The following is a 15,453-nucleotide window of genomic DNA, read 5'->3' as shown; positions in this document are numbered from 1 at the left end:
TACTAAAGGGCTATAGTGTGAGTATTCCAATAGTCGTCAAGAATAGCGGGAATGAACCACCATTCATTCTCAAGCATCAAAGGAGTGCAAGTGACAGAGTTCCCCATAGACATTTTGAGATTGAAGGGGAATGCCTGACATGTATCTCCATTAATGAGGATGAATCAGGTCTTTATCAGGAAAGCACTGCAATTCTTTGTTGTAGCCAATTGGATTGCCACAATGTCCCAAGAGATTAGTTCCATGGCTATGGTCGCTCTAGGATATTTTTTTACGCTTGGAGTGGGAGCGCTTTTCCGGTATAATAAGAAGCAGACGTGTTTGCTATTGACTTCCTTAGAGGCGAAGGACATTGCTTATTGTGCAGCATTTGCAGGAGGGCTGATGGCCTAGGAGGTTCTTGCAATGTTAGGGGTCGGATCAAGTGCTAGAGAGCCTGTTGCCGTGTGTTGTAACAACTCGACAACACTAGCTTCTATAAAGAATCCAAAGTATCACAATAAGTGAAAGCACTTGGAGATAAAAAATTATCTTGTGTGAAATGTTATTGAGAAGAAAGAGGTTTTCTTGACATAAATTCCCCTGCGTAGGGTGGTAATAGACTCTCTGTTGTGCGTCAACACGCTCCAATTAGCATCCCACTTGATGCATTGCTTGCGACAAGACACACGAATGTGACTTAATTGAGACATGTTTGGTGAAATCTGATATAGTATCTTGTATTATATATCGTTTACATCATGTAGTTCGACTCATAGTGTGACATGAGTCACACGTGCCGTTATTACTCATATTGGGGTGCATACGATATTCCCTGCCTCTTGTTATACCGTCGATAATTGCCCGTCACCAAGTGACCTTGAGTGCCTTCATAGATCTGGTGACTAGGTTAAGAATTGGAGACTTGATTGTGCTACTTTAGCATGTCTTCCCTATTTGTTATTTGGGGTTCTCACCCCATAGGTAGGACCTCACCACGGTGACCATTCACCACCTAGTGGCTATTCACCATGGTGGAACAAAACTCCCATATAATTGGGCCCTACAGTGGTCAATTGACCTCGATATTTAGTAAGGAGTCGCTGAGATCAAAATTAGGGGATTTGGAGGCATGAGTGAACTTGTTTTCTTTGGAGTGTTAAATGCCCCGTCTCGGTAAAATTTCGAAGCGCAACGGTTCCGACTAGTACAACTCCAGGATACAATTGAACAAATATAATATTTTTGAGTCTCTGAGTTGCACACTCAAGTCCCGTACAATATATATATATATATATATATATATATATATATATATATATATAAATAAGGTTAGCCCACTAGCTAACAACTATAGTGTTAGCTCAACGACCCTTATTGAATCTGGGCCGATCTGACGATCACAACCTCATTTTATAATATAATTTTAATATTTTTCTACAAATCCAAATCACATAAAATTTGAGGTGTCCATTCTTTTCTGCAAGGTGCACATAATAAAAATATTAAAAAATAATTAGCAAAATATAAATTGATCAAAATACCCTTGAAAGTTTTTGGGGATATTGGTCAATTTTTTTTTTGCGAATTGTTTTTTTGATGTTTTTATTTGATTCTTCTATTTTTAAAGAATAGACACTCATAATTTCAAGTGATTTGGATTCGTAGAAAAAAAATTAAAATTCAAGTAAAAAATGTAATTGGATTGTCCTAGATTCAATATGGGCCGTCGGGCTTACGCTGTAGTTTTATAATGACCCTTTTCTTTGTAATTCCAACATATTCTTAGGTCTTTCTCTTTGTTTTTGGATTTTTTATATTTAAAATTTTTATTTTTCTTACGGAATTATTTGACTTTATGTTTATGATCTTTTTTATGATCTCTAATCAGTAATTTCACCCGTAAGACATCGATTGGGCATGAAATGCCGGAATAAATTTAATTTGATCGGATCAATGGATGATACAAGAAATGATCCAATTAAATGTGTATTGATCGATGGATGATATAAGAAAGGTCTTGAACATTCCCGCACAAAATAGAGTACCAAATATGTGTATTTTTTCCTTATCTCTCTTGATTTTCTCTAATCGCCATTCTCTCTTTAAATATCAAAAGTTACATACTCAATGGAGATGGAACATTAGAGAGAGAGAAATTCCGTCAAGCCCAATGCCATAGTCTGTCTCTCCTATCCGTTCTTCTCTGCATCTTGTGCTTGTTGTATATTTCCAACAAGAGAGGTAAACGAGACAATGTCTAGAAACAAAAGAGAGTTTTTCTCATATTGTTGAGAGAGAGGGAGAGAGTAAAATAGCCCCTTTCTTAATGCCCCCATAATTAAAGAATTATAAAAAGCTTTCACCCCACTTGGGTAAGGGAGAGAAAAAGATGAGTAATAAAATAACAAATATTAAAGAGGAAATGCCACATCAAAAGAAGGTAGTGAGCATGCTCTTCTTTAATAGATGGAAGACCATTAAAGCTATTAAACCACATGAGAATAAAGACAAAGAAGTAATGTATTACATAAAGTAGAGGGGAAAACATGGCCCACATGATAAGAGGTTAAAAGGGGGGAGCTCCATTTAACGAAGGTACGAAATCACAGTGAAAGAAAAGCAAGAGTGCACCAAGTGAGAGAGAAAAAGATTTATGGTCCATAAATTATCATCAGAACCTTTTCCCGACTATTTGGGGTTGGCTATACGAATCTTGGTTTGCCATTATGTTCTATCAAGGATCATACCCTTAATGAGGCCATAAGTCCCCATATCTTTTCTCACTACTTCCAACCATGCCCTTTTAGACCTATCCCTTGTCGTGTTTTAGCCTTCCACTTGAACCGACTTGCACCTCCTAACAGGTGTTGTGCTGGGTCTATGCTGTACATGGCTAGCCCACAAAGTCTACTCTCTCTTTCATCTTATCGCCTGTTGGAGTCACACGTAAGTTCTCCCTAATCGTCATCATCATAGCCTTTTCCTAATTAATTGGGGTCAGCTGCACGAATCATGTCCGCGAGTCTGCTCTATTAAAGGCCATACACTCAGTGAGGCCATAAATCCCAATATCTTTTTGGATTACTTCCAACCACGTTATTTTCGGACTACCTCTTGCCCTTTTTAGTCCTTCCACATGAGCTAGCTCACACCTCCTAACAGGTATTGTACTTGGTTAGTGCCACACTAGCCAGCCCATTTAGGTTCTCTCTAATGTATTTATCTTGAATTCTATCTCTTCTTGTCTTGCCAATTATCCATCTCAACATCCTCATCTCAGCTACATTCATCCTATGGATATGTTGTTTCTTGACCGCCAAACATTTTGTCCCATAAAGCAAAGCTGGTATCACAACTGTTCTATAGAACTATGCGGTGATCACATAAAACTCCGGTTACATATCTCCACTTTGCCCACCTAATTCTAATTTTATGTGCGGCATCTTCCTCTGAAAAAGGAATTCTATAAGATTAGGATAGTTATTTTCTGGATAGCATATTTTGAGAGAATCTTGTTTGAATTGAAAATATGAATCTAGATCTTGGATTTGGATGGATTTCTAGGTTGAAAAGATAACTATCCAGTGTAGGGAATCTTGAAAGGGGGCTTCTCTATATTAGAGAATTTAGAAAGAGAGGAGATTCTTTTTTATAGAGATCACTTACCAGCCAAAGTGGTACACCCGTCTCTAGGTCCCTCTTTCTACCGCCCCATCAAACCATCTTTTTCCCACTTTTCTCTATAGGGAAAAAGAAATTTAACCATACAATTTTGCAAGAACTCTCAGGCCATCTCCATTGAGGGCCGTGACTTGCTTTGTGAGGTAACCCTGTTGGTTATTGTAATCAAGGAGGTTGACCGGAGGTTGCGAGCATCAAACTCTCGACCCTTAAAAAGGAGTAGCCACAAGAGCAAAAAGTAAGAGGAGGTCGACAAAAGGGCGATTGGACTTCCAAAGGTATGTAATTTTATCTGATTCTCATTTTTTTTTAAATCTTTTTGTGTTTCTGCTGCGTTGGGACTTGCCCACAGTTTCCAACCAACATGGGGTAATAATACAAGTGGTAAGGCCTTAAAAGGCCGCAAGACCCAAAAGACAAGCCTACCAGCTCATTCCTCCTACAAACTCAAAAAGTATTTTATGCTAGGTTGCAGATTTTGTTTGCCTGCGAAAGATTAATGGCGGCAAAATCACATCCCATGTTCCAAGGGGGAATCTGTCTCCTTCTGGTAAACCAATCTAACATCTTCTCTGTGATTCCTAGATTTCTTGGTGCATATATTGTTGAAGGAAGCCACAATAGTCCAATTTCCCATAGATGGGTGCCAAAAACCTTCTCTTTGGCACCCATCCTAAATCTTGATGACCTTTAGTTATGCATTTGCCATCTCAATATAACATGTTAATCATTTCCAGTCCCTCCTAGAAGTGAGGCTGGAGTTGTAAACAAAATGGTGCAAAAGAAGACTGGTCTGGGAACAATATCTCATGTATTTGTTAAATGGTTGTATGTTGATTTTGCTTTTGGAAATTACCATGAACTATTATTATTCTTTGATTTTCTAATGCCAAATTTATTACAATTGGATTACAGCTTTCTGTTTATTAGGGCAGAGTTCCAGAGTCACCTTTGACTTGGGTTGTTGTTACTTTAGTTTTTTCTTTTTCATTTGTGCAGTCAATGTGACAAAATAACTGCAGATGCTGTTTCACACCTTCTGTTCCAGTGCCATAGATTGGAGATATTGCGTTGTGGGTATGTACTCTTCAAAAATTCTTTGTTATGTTACTATTATCGTTGCTCCAGGTTTCAATTCATGAGTAGCAAAATCCTTTAAGGTCCGATATGAAACTGTTGGTAACTGTCAAGTATGGAAGGCTGTTATGGGCCTTGACAAATGACAATTCTTGAATCCAGTTTCTGAGATTGAAATATCACATATTTATCTGCAAACATATTCACAGACATCTTGGTGGTGCTGATTGTTTCACTTTCTTTCATTTTCTTAATTTCTAATGGTAGGTTGTAGCTCATTCAATTAACTTAGTAAACCTTACTGTGAGAATTGCAGAGGCAGTCACAGAAGTGATTTTACAGCATGGAGATGCTTGAAGTTTTTAAAGCCAAGTTTGGAGGTTGTAGAGGAGGAATCATGGGAAGAACTGGATAGCAGTGTTCTAGCCAAAGGTGCCCAGTCTCTACGCTGGTTGATATGGGTATGAGCTTATCATTTCTTTCACATTAGATTCCATTTTTCATATCAGTCATCTGCAAGCATAGAAGATAATCGTTCATTCCCCCTCATTAATCATTAGTTACCTATTCTGATCTCATGGCAGATTGCCATATTATGACTGCTTGTTTATCCTAAGAAATTAAATAATATGTCAGATTTTTATGATTAATTGTATTTCCAATGGAATATGTAAATTCCGGTAACCATGAAGGCACCTGATTGTGATTCCATCAAGCTTAACTTTGACGGTTGCTCCTTAGGCAACCTGGGTCCAGCGGGAATAAGCGGTCTGTTCAGGAACCATGAAGGCACTATCCTTGCCTCCTTCTCTAAACCTATTGGTGACTTTGACTTCCACTCGGATGAGGCCCAGGCCCTCCTAAAAGGCCTCAAACTCTTCGATCGCAATTGGTCTTCAACCTTTGTAATCGAAGGTGACTCAAAGAATGTAATTTGCTGGGCCTTTGGCACTGCTGCGTACCCTTGGTCCCTAGCGCTCAATTTTGAAGAAATCTCTTGCCAATGTTTGGGTCTCATTGTGTCATGGCGACATGTTTGGTGTGAATGCAACTCTCAGGCAGCTACAAATTTAGGGGACTAAGTGATTTTTTGTAGCATTGGTCCTTCCGTGCTGCGAGTGGATCACCCCTCTTCTCTCTACCCGTCTGGTCTTTATACACCGTCCCTTTAGGGGAGCCTTATTTTTTGTTGTATATAGCTCCTAATCTCTTGGGTTGCAATTTTGTACTTTTTTCGTTCTTCAATACAGAGTAAACATTTAAAAGAAAAATATGTAAGTTCTATAGGACAATTGTGAGACCAGCTTTGCTCAATGGAGCGGAATGTTGGGCGGTCAAAAACAATATACCCATAGAATGCGCGTAGTAGGGATGAAGATGTTGAGATGGATGAGTGGGAAGACAAGAAGGTATTGAATTCGAAATATATACATTGAGAAAATTTAGGTGTGACACCAATAATCGATAAGATGAGATAGAGTAGACTTAAGTTGTTTGGTCATGTGTGGTGCAGATCCAGTACAACACCTATTAGGAAGTTGAAGTTAGTTAAAGTGGAAGGCTCAAAAAGGGCAAGGGATAGGCCTAAAAGGATATGGTTAGAAGTAATGAGAAAAAATATTGGGATTTATAGCCCTACAGAGGGTATGACACTTAATAGAGTAGAATGGTGTATCAGGATTCGTGTAGCCCCGACGATGATGATGATGATGATGATGGTCGTCATGTATTTAGGAAGGAGGTAGATTTGGCCATTGCCTTTTCAATGATCCACCCAATGATCTGCTCATTGTTATTTTAATTTGTCATCCAAAAAGATGGGTAAAAATACCGATAATCTAGATCTCCTGCGATCACCATTATAATGTTGGATAGATTATTTAAACCTGTAGTTGACTAAGAATAAAGCTTGGAATTTTTCTCTGAGGTACCATGGCACAAGTGCTTTCAAAATCTAATTAAAGGCCTTGGATTGATGTGATGTGTAATGTGGTAGTTGTAAATGCAAGGGCCACTTCAACAATTCTTAAATCATGCTATTTGTGGTATTCAACTGGGTAGTTTGATCTATAGTTGCTAGTGTTTAGGTGGTTTTTGTACTCCTCTAAACATTATTTGTAAGGGACTGCTTCATTATTAAATTTTGTCAAATGGAATTTTTCAGTTTGTAACTGACCAAATGTCAATTTGGTCAATTATCTGTTTGCTCTATCATCGTCATCATCATCATCATTATCCAAGCCTTATCCCAACTATTTAGAGTCAGCTATTATGAAAAGGTGTAGCAAAGTTTTATGTTGGCTGCCTTACCTAACACAACCACTTTCCTTTATCTGGGCTTAGGACTGGAATGACCAGCTTGGGACCTCTTTTATCCTTTAATTTTAAAATTGGAATGACAAATAGTTTTTATGTGGTTTGATAGTGGTGGTGGTGATAGTGATGGTGTGATGGCAGCTGTATAGTGTGGCAGTGATGATGGTGGAGATGCAATGGTGGTGGTGGTTGTGTTGGGGTGTGTAGTAGTGGTGGTGGTGGTGGTGTCCCCTGGTAAGCATTGGAGTGGTGGTAGTGGAGTGACAGTGGTGTTGGTGGTGGCGGTAGATGGATGGTGGTGGAGTGATGGTGGTGTTGTGGTTATGGTGGTGGCAGGTAGGCAGTGGTAGTGGAGGTATGATGATGGGGTGGTAGTGTGGTGGTGGCAATGGTGATGTTGGTGGTGGGCGGAGAGCTTATGATGATGGGTTGGTAGTGTGGTGCTGGCAAAGGTGATGGTGGTGGTGGGTGGAGAGTGACAAAGTGAGGGAGAGAGAGAGAGAACCAAGTTGAATTTTGTTGCAAAACAAAAGTTGGTTTTGCAAAAAATTCAATTTGGGGTTTAATTGCAATTGGTAATCAATTCAAATTCGCAAATCATACATTCTTTGAGGCCAAATTGTTGGGAGAAATTTTCAAATAGGCCCAAATTGCAATTTGTCTACGAAATAGGATGGTGCCCAATTGTGTTTCATATACATGTTGTAGATATGTCATGAGAGATGAGTTTCTGTAACAAAAAGTCATCATATTATGGCATTGCAAATGCTACATGTGCAAATACGATGTGCATGTTTCCCAATGTTATCGGAACTTGCCCGTACAATGCATATGTTACGAATTGAGATCCTTGAAGTTTTGGGCTCTCAATCCCACCTTTTGGGGATGTCCATACTGCCTTTTGGGATCTCAATCTCAACTTTATAGGGGATCTTGCTCTTGAGCTTAAAATAGAATTTCTTTATTTATAGCCAGTAAGCAATGCATAGATATTAAAAGCATAATTGCAATGCTAGTTGGCTATAAATAAAACAAATAATCACTTCGGAGATTGGGTTCCCTAATAACGGGGATCGAGATTCCAAAATTTAAAAATTGAGATCCCATTAAGATTCCTTTCCCAGAGCACCGGAGCAATATTCCGGAGCAAGATCACGACTTGGGTTGGAAGATCCCAACAACTATGGCTTGGAGTAGCCACAATTGCCCATGAGAAAATGTTCGCATTATGCCGATGCCTTAAGTGGTTAGTGTCTAACATGACTCATGGTTCTGACAAATAGCCTATCTCTAAAATAGCATATGCCCAATATGGCTCATGTCTTTCATAGATCACTAACATTTTATGAACTGTTCTATCTTGTGACTATCATGATTGCATCCATGGCACACTCTACAAGGCCTATGGGAAACAGCTTATGAGTGTACATGGAAAACTCTCGTCCATATACTGTGACACTGACCTAAATGAGATATCAAGTCAATGATTTGATGCTACCTAAAGGCAACATCACGTCAGCGACTTAACGCTTCATCAAGTCAGCTCCTGCCAGTATCCAAAGGTAGCTAGGTTAAAAAAAGGAAAATAGGGGAGAGATAAAATAGGAAAGTCCGTTGTTTATCTTATTTCTTAATTTTTTTTAGTATATTTGGAGGGAGATAAAAAAAGTTCATTGTAAAAAAGTTAATGAGTTAATAAATTTTGATATCGTGTAGATTCTCTTATAGACTTTAAGATAGGGTATATTATCTCAACCATTCTTTTTATTTTTATTTTTATTTATTTTTTCCTACATCACCCTCTATTTAAAGAAGAGAGAGAGTGTCATGGGAGAAGTAGAGGCTATAGAGAGAATCAGAAAGAGAAGATGGAGAAGAGACAACCAGCTGAAAACCTGCGTAACAATTGTACGTCCATTATCTTCTACAGCAATAATATAAGTATCCTTCATAATTATTGGAACGTATTTACAGTTAGCCATTGTAAAAAAAATCAATCACTCCAATGGCCGGATGTTACAAATTGAGACAAAGTCAAAGCCCATTATAGTATAATCCCTAAACCCTCTATAGCATGAACCCTGGATATGTGGGTTATGCAGAGGCGACGCCCTCTGCAAATCCAGGAAACATGGTGCTTGTAAATCATGTTAATAGAAATCCCTTAACAACTGGTACCAATCTCTCTTAAAACTCAAACCAACAACCTCAGGCGCACAACGCCAGGTACTCATTGTAAACCCGCCTGTCATAAACCCGAATTTGCTTGCCTATCGAATTTCAGGCCATCACCAAGACAATCAATGGAGGAAATAGGGCAATGAACCCACCCTTCTCCAAGCAACTGATCAATCTAAGGCCTATATTAATCCTCCCCAAATAGTAAATATGAACAGTTCAGCCTCAATCTCTCATTTCCAACCTGATTAGGAAATCACGATTTCTCATTTGGGTATTTGAATAGCACCCATGGCGTCTGATCAAACATAACAAGGGGTTCACTCTTTGAGTCTTTTTTCCCAATAACCATCGAATGGCATTCGAATGGCCGTGGATTATCTCATAGAATGAAACAGGGGACTGTGGACTCTGTTTCATCAAATTTACAGGGGGTTCCGATGGGTTAAAAATATTTAAAGGCGACTCAAGAGCTTCTTGATGAGGTTGATAGTGTAGGTAAGGGCATTAAGACTTAAAAGGAAGAGTTGGGGAGATTGACAGGGTAGAGAGAAACACGCGAAGTGGACTTACAAGGAGCAGTTGGGGAGATTCACGGGGTTGGGAGAAACACGCGAAGTGAAGAGAGAGAAGGAATTTAGAAGAAAAAAAAAAAAAAAATTTTTTTTTTTTTTTAAATAAAATTTGAGCTATGAAAGATAGGAGGAAAGTGGGTAAAGTTCATCTAAGTGGTTAAAAGATAGGGTGCAGTTGGCATACGGATCCATCCGTATCTAAGTGGTTAAAAGATAGGGTGCAGGTGGCATACGGATCCATCCGTATTTGTAGAGGTAAGGTGCGCTTTCTAATTTTATCATGGTATATAATTTTGATGTAAAATGTTTTTAGGATTATCTCAAAATTTATTTTTATATTTAATTATAAAATTTTAAATTTTAAAAATAGTTAAAATCAAGTGGATCTATAAACAAATGAGAATCTTAAAAGTGGACGGTGTAGATAATATGATATAAAATGCACTATTTTTTAGATTGAAAATCTTTTTATTTTTCATAGTCATACATCTCGATGTCGAGATGATCAATCAAACAATTTTTCAACATTAAAACTACATTTTCCGATGGATTTTTGAAGTGCATCCGAAGCTCTACATTATAAAGTTGCATCCTTATATAAACTCTTTCCTAAAAGATCGGATCTCTATGTTTCGAAATACATTTTGAAATCTTTATTAGATAAATGAAAATTAAAAATAGTCTACAAAAATATTTTCTCAAAAAAAAATATGCATCTTACAAGGGAATTTATTTGTAAAATTCCCTTTCTTGTTTTTACTTTGGCTCGTTTCCATGTCAAGCGGATTCACTGTGGTTAAAAAGTAATTAATGGCCAAGCATTCACACTAGTAAAGTAAAGGATCATCGCAAAACCATATCAAAAAGAAAAATTTTGGTACAAAGAAAAATCGTCTAATCAAACATTTAGACCTCGGCAATTATAGATCTGGAAAAAAAAAATTAAGCCTTAAATTTATGTATTGTAACATACTATTTGGGTCAATCCTTTTTCACATGTTCAAATCTATACCTTTTTGGAACTTCAAGAGTTTGAAAAATCAGGGGCAAAAATAAATTTTAGTTCCAATCCAACGCAAAAACAACATTTTTTTGGCAAAGTTTGGAGTTACAGCTTTAGATAAAACTTTTTCATCGTGCTAACCAACAATATCGGGAAGAAATATACTAGTCAACAAATCTCAATTACAAAAGAAACAATCAATTTCAAAAGATAAACCTCCAACGACCATCTCAAACTCATATAAGATATTAAAATTTTTAGTTTTGAAAAATACCGTATAGTATTTCAAAATAATATACATTCTAGGGGAATGATTGTTGGGTTTATGTGGTCATTAAAGATCTTATGAGAGCTTGTAAAAGTATTTTATATAGTGAAACATAAACTTAGTGGGAGTGTGGTCTTCATGTGGACCATACTATGTAAATGCTATTTGTCGATACTCAGACTAGGCTCGATGTTTTAGACCAGCTGAGTTTGGACAAACCAAAGTATCTGGGTATAGAGATATCACTGAGAAAGGTTTGCTTGGTTAGCCCTTGATGAGGTTGGAGTCTGCCTAGATGAGAGCCGAGAGAATGTGTGACCTTTGTATGATGAATAGCTTTAGAGATAAGGCTAAAACCTTATCATTATATTATCACACGACATGTACATAGATAGACGTATTGAGATTTATCATTGAGGGTGAAGCATGTACAAGTACGAGAGATTACCCTTATGCACCATTGAGTCGTAATTGCATCATGGTCTGAGGAACCATGGTTTTATCTCTAGGGAAGAACTTGAAATCTATAGACTGGGATTGCGTCCCCTAGTCTATTGGCTAACTTTGGTTGTCCAATCATGAGCCCTTGCAGTGGACTGTGGATCATGAAAACTGCTGGATCCGATTGAGAAAAGTAGGTTAATCGTGGTCCGCAGTTGAAAGTGGAGTGCTCATGTGCATTGATAAATTCTTAGATCGGATCTGATTCCCATTAAAATTAATTAATTTTATATTATATAATTTTTGAAATGTTTATTTGAATTTTTGTGAATTTTTTGATATTTTATTTTTGTCATTTGAATTTATAAATTAAAAAAAATCATTTTCCAATGTTTTTAATAAGGGAAAGTATATAATGAGACCATTTACCTTTGGTACAAGATGGGCACAATAAATCTGACCACTGCATGTGAATTTGGGTGGCTGCATTATTTCATTGACCAACTCAAAGTTCAAAAGAGTTTTTCTTGAACTTTGTGACATCCAAGCTATCAGATTTTACATCAGTTGTCTGTAGGTAATTGTGGTCTCTTTATTCCAAAGGTAAATGGTCTCATTGTATATAATCCCTTTAAATAAACTATGAGATTTAAAATTTTAAAATACAAATTTTATATTTTCTAAATTTATGTGGGGCCCTCCATAAAATATGGGGACCCATTTACACATGTGCTAATTGGGTTGGGTACATGAGAGGCCACCACGCGATGGCACACCCCACACATAGGGATTACTTGATCACCAAATAAGGTGATAGTTGTCTCATGTAAGTTGGCTTTCTAATTTTAGATGAAGTCAACATAATTAAATCAAATATTTGAAATATTTAGTAAGTTTTGTTTATGAAGATTGCTTGATTCAATAAATAAGAAATTGATATATACTAAAATAGAAAGTAAGAGACATATTTTCCTTATTTAAAGATTTCACGAGAATATGTTTAGAAAAGAAAAGATAATATTTTAACACCTTCATTTGAATCTTGATAGTGGATCAAAAGTATGGATGACTTACATCTCTCACCCTACAAGTCTCCTTAGATCGACGGTCAAGATTTAATCCTACTAATTATGACAAACTCAAAAGCATATAAAATATATAAATAGAGGTTCTCTCACTGCATAAATCTCTACACTTCTTTTATCCTCTCTCTAAGAATTATCAATCTGTCCAAGATCTATCTAAAAGGGGTACACCCCAACCTAGAGCATCATCTCTCTCTCTAAGTTTTTTAAGGGGCATGCCCCAACATAGCTGATCTCTCTTGGGTTTGAAAAGGAGCATGACCCTCTTTCTTGGATCGATTGTTTGCAGGTAGCAAAGGGGAGAATCCCCTAGCTAGTAGATCTCTCCCTCTCTCTCTCTCTCTCTTTGATGTTTATCTTTTATTTCTCTAAAGATCAATCCAAGGGGCTTGAGCAACGCTAAGACATTGAGGCCTTCGGTAGTTAATTCTAGATCGAGATCTATATGCTATTAAGAAGGTGTTGCCACAAGTAAGAGAAGCAAGAGATTGATCATTGATCCCGAGCACCATTAGAAGGAGGTGACTCAGCATGGGGTGTACTAAGCCCAATTGAGGTAATCGTCGACAATTTTACTTCTTCAAATTTTATTTTTTGTTGGGCTCTTTTATTCCCATAAAGCAATGAGTCAATGTTTTGATTTAAGAAATTGTATTCAATAGTGGTAGCAAGTGAGAACTGTATCTTTCTTTTTTTATTTATTCATTGATTTCAAGAGTTATTTGTTTGTAAATGGACATTGTGAGTGGTCTTGCCGATGTAAGAATAAGAAAAATTTTATTTTCTATACACCGTGCTTGATTACATAGTCCAACTTTCAATTATTGGCATGTTCAATCATCGAAAAGACAAGTCTGCAGAATGAGGTATTTTGTGTTGTTTTGAAGCAATGATATGAAGAGGATAATAAGGTATTTATTTGATACATACTTCAATGATATTATGTATTTTTGAGAGGAGGACCTCCAATTTCAATGGGAGATCCTGGGGGAATTGAGAGTTATGGACTCATCAATTAATGGTGTTAGTTCTGACCATATAAAATTCAGGAACTGTCCATTGAGTTCCGTGAAACACCAACCATATGACTTTATTTTTAGTTAAAATTTGACTGTAACTCATCAAATTGAGTCTACTTTCAAACAAAAATAGTTTCATGAAGCTCCTTGTGGTTTGAAAGATATAGTCATTTTATTCAAATGTGTGCAAGTGTTATTTTCTGTAATGAAAATCGTTTTAATGATTTAGAAGTCAAGATTTTATTTCTATTATTAACAGAATATTTTAAGGCTCACACCAAGTTTTTAAACTGTCATTTTGAGTCTAATTTCTAATATAAATTATTTGATAGAGACATATCCATTGGAAATAAAAAATAGAAATTTTGCATTGGAGAGAGGTCATCTTGAATTTTTTATAGTTTGGTGTATTTTCATTGAGATGTAAATATTTAAATTTATTAAGCCTACTTAACATAGTGATATGAGGCCTGCAAAGATATATTTGTTATTATTATGTGTCTACTTTTAAACAAAATAGGTTTGAAAGGGAAACTCCATGAAGGTGAAGAGGAAAGGCAATTTTACTAAATAGTGTTCATTCTGGAATTCTGCAGTATGATATATTTTATGATGTGAATGTCATTTATTTATTTATTTGAAAAAAATATTACTTGGGATTTACACCATGATGTTATGCTTTGGTTTGAGTCTAGTTTTCAACAACAAAACATTTCAGGAAGAAATCATTTATGTATCAAGATAAACAATTATTTTATTGAGAGGTGCACAACTTGATTTTCTACTATGAAAATTGTATTGTGATGTGAATGTCATTAAATCGAAGACCCACTAAATGGTGTGATTTAGGGATGGAGCAGAGCACTATTTTGTAATGCATGTAAAAACATCTTGGTTTCTTCACAATGAAGGGATATGTAGAGAGACTAGGTGACAGCACAAACTTTAAAACTCAGTGGGAGAATTAAATTTGTGAGATATGATGAAGAAGAGTATTTCTTTATATATGTATAGGAGAATCCAAAAGCCGAAGAGGTGGATGCTTCATCAACGTGTAAAAGATGATGACCAAGTGTTTTTTCATCAGTTGTGTGCTCTTTCAAGTTCATAAAAGTTCGTCAGCACGTAAAAGCAAAGAATCAAGAAAGTCTAAGTATCACACTACATGGTTTTGAGGTATGAAATCTATTTCACATTACATGGTAAGGTCATATGGGGAAAGATGATTAAATAACATTTTATTTTTTGCTTTATATACTTCTTTGATTATATTTTGGCTATTTTTTTATGAATATGTATGAAGTGTATGACATTAGGAAATAACTAAGAAGTTTGAAAGAGCCAGTTTTTTTTAATACCTTGTCTTTCAGTACCTACTTGTGCTTTTAAGAACTACATAAGGTAGTGATACACATAGAGATGTGGTTTGATCAAGGACTATAAGCTTAAGTATGAAAGACGAGAGATGAGTGTGACTCATTCAAATATGTAAGCACAAAGAGAGTGTTCCGATGGAATCCGGTCTTAATGACCATCCCCCCAATAATGTCTAATAATATGATGTGTTGCATGTGATGATGATCTCATGATAAAATCTTCATATTTGCCAATAAGAAGTGTTTTGTCAGGTTTTGATAATCATTCTTTAGTCATGCTTTATTTTAGATAAAATTATAAGATGGACTTTATGATTTGTTTTACGGCTATAAACATGACTTAGTAAGTAATTGAAGGTGAATGCTGTCAAAATGATTTATGAAGACTAAGCATATATTTAAAATTAATTTGGATCATTTGTGAAAAACCTAAGTTTTATTGTGAAAATATA

General features: G+C 36.3%; 1 protein-coding gene across 7 annotated transcripts in view; it reads left to right on the top strand.

The window, feature by feature from the left end:
- The window catches only part of LOC148779111 (uncharacterized), a 50,303-nt gene extending 35,105 nt beyond the window's left edge, over positions 1-15,198 (top strand). For 4 of the 7 annotated variants that reach the window (XM_088855979.1, XM_088855980.1, XM_088855984.1 and 1 more), the window contains 3 exons: positions 4,663-4,740; positions 5,057-5,201; positions 14,640-15,198. In XM_088855979.1, the coding sequence (XP_088712105.1) occupies positions 4,663-4,740; positions 5,057-5,201; positions 14,640-14,690 (274 nt within the window). In that variant the 3' untranslated portion in view covers positions 14,691-15,198. Of the gene's footprint in view, positions 1-4,662; positions 4,741-5,056; positions 5,202-5,481; positions 5,794-12,895; positions 13,398-14,639 lie in introns of those variants that run through there. The other 3 variants (XR_016047662.1, XM_088855981.1, XM_088855982.1) reach the window with 3 other exon arrangements.
- Positions 15,199-15,453: the final 255 nt, after the last annotated feature.

This window comes from Amborella trichopoda, chromosome 13, assembly GCF_054954075.1.
Source record: "Amborella trichopoda isolate Santa Cruz 75 chromosome 13, AtrichopodaSantaCruz75HAP2 v2.0, whole genome shotgun sequence".
Taxonomy (NCBI): domain Eukaryota; kingdom Viridiplantae; phylum Streptophyta; class Magnoliopsida; order Amborellales; family Amborellaceae; genus Amborella; species Amborella trichopoda.
The sequence above is the reverse complement of the archived record's forward strand: the minus strand, read 5'-3'. Positions and strand labels throughout refer to the sequence as shown.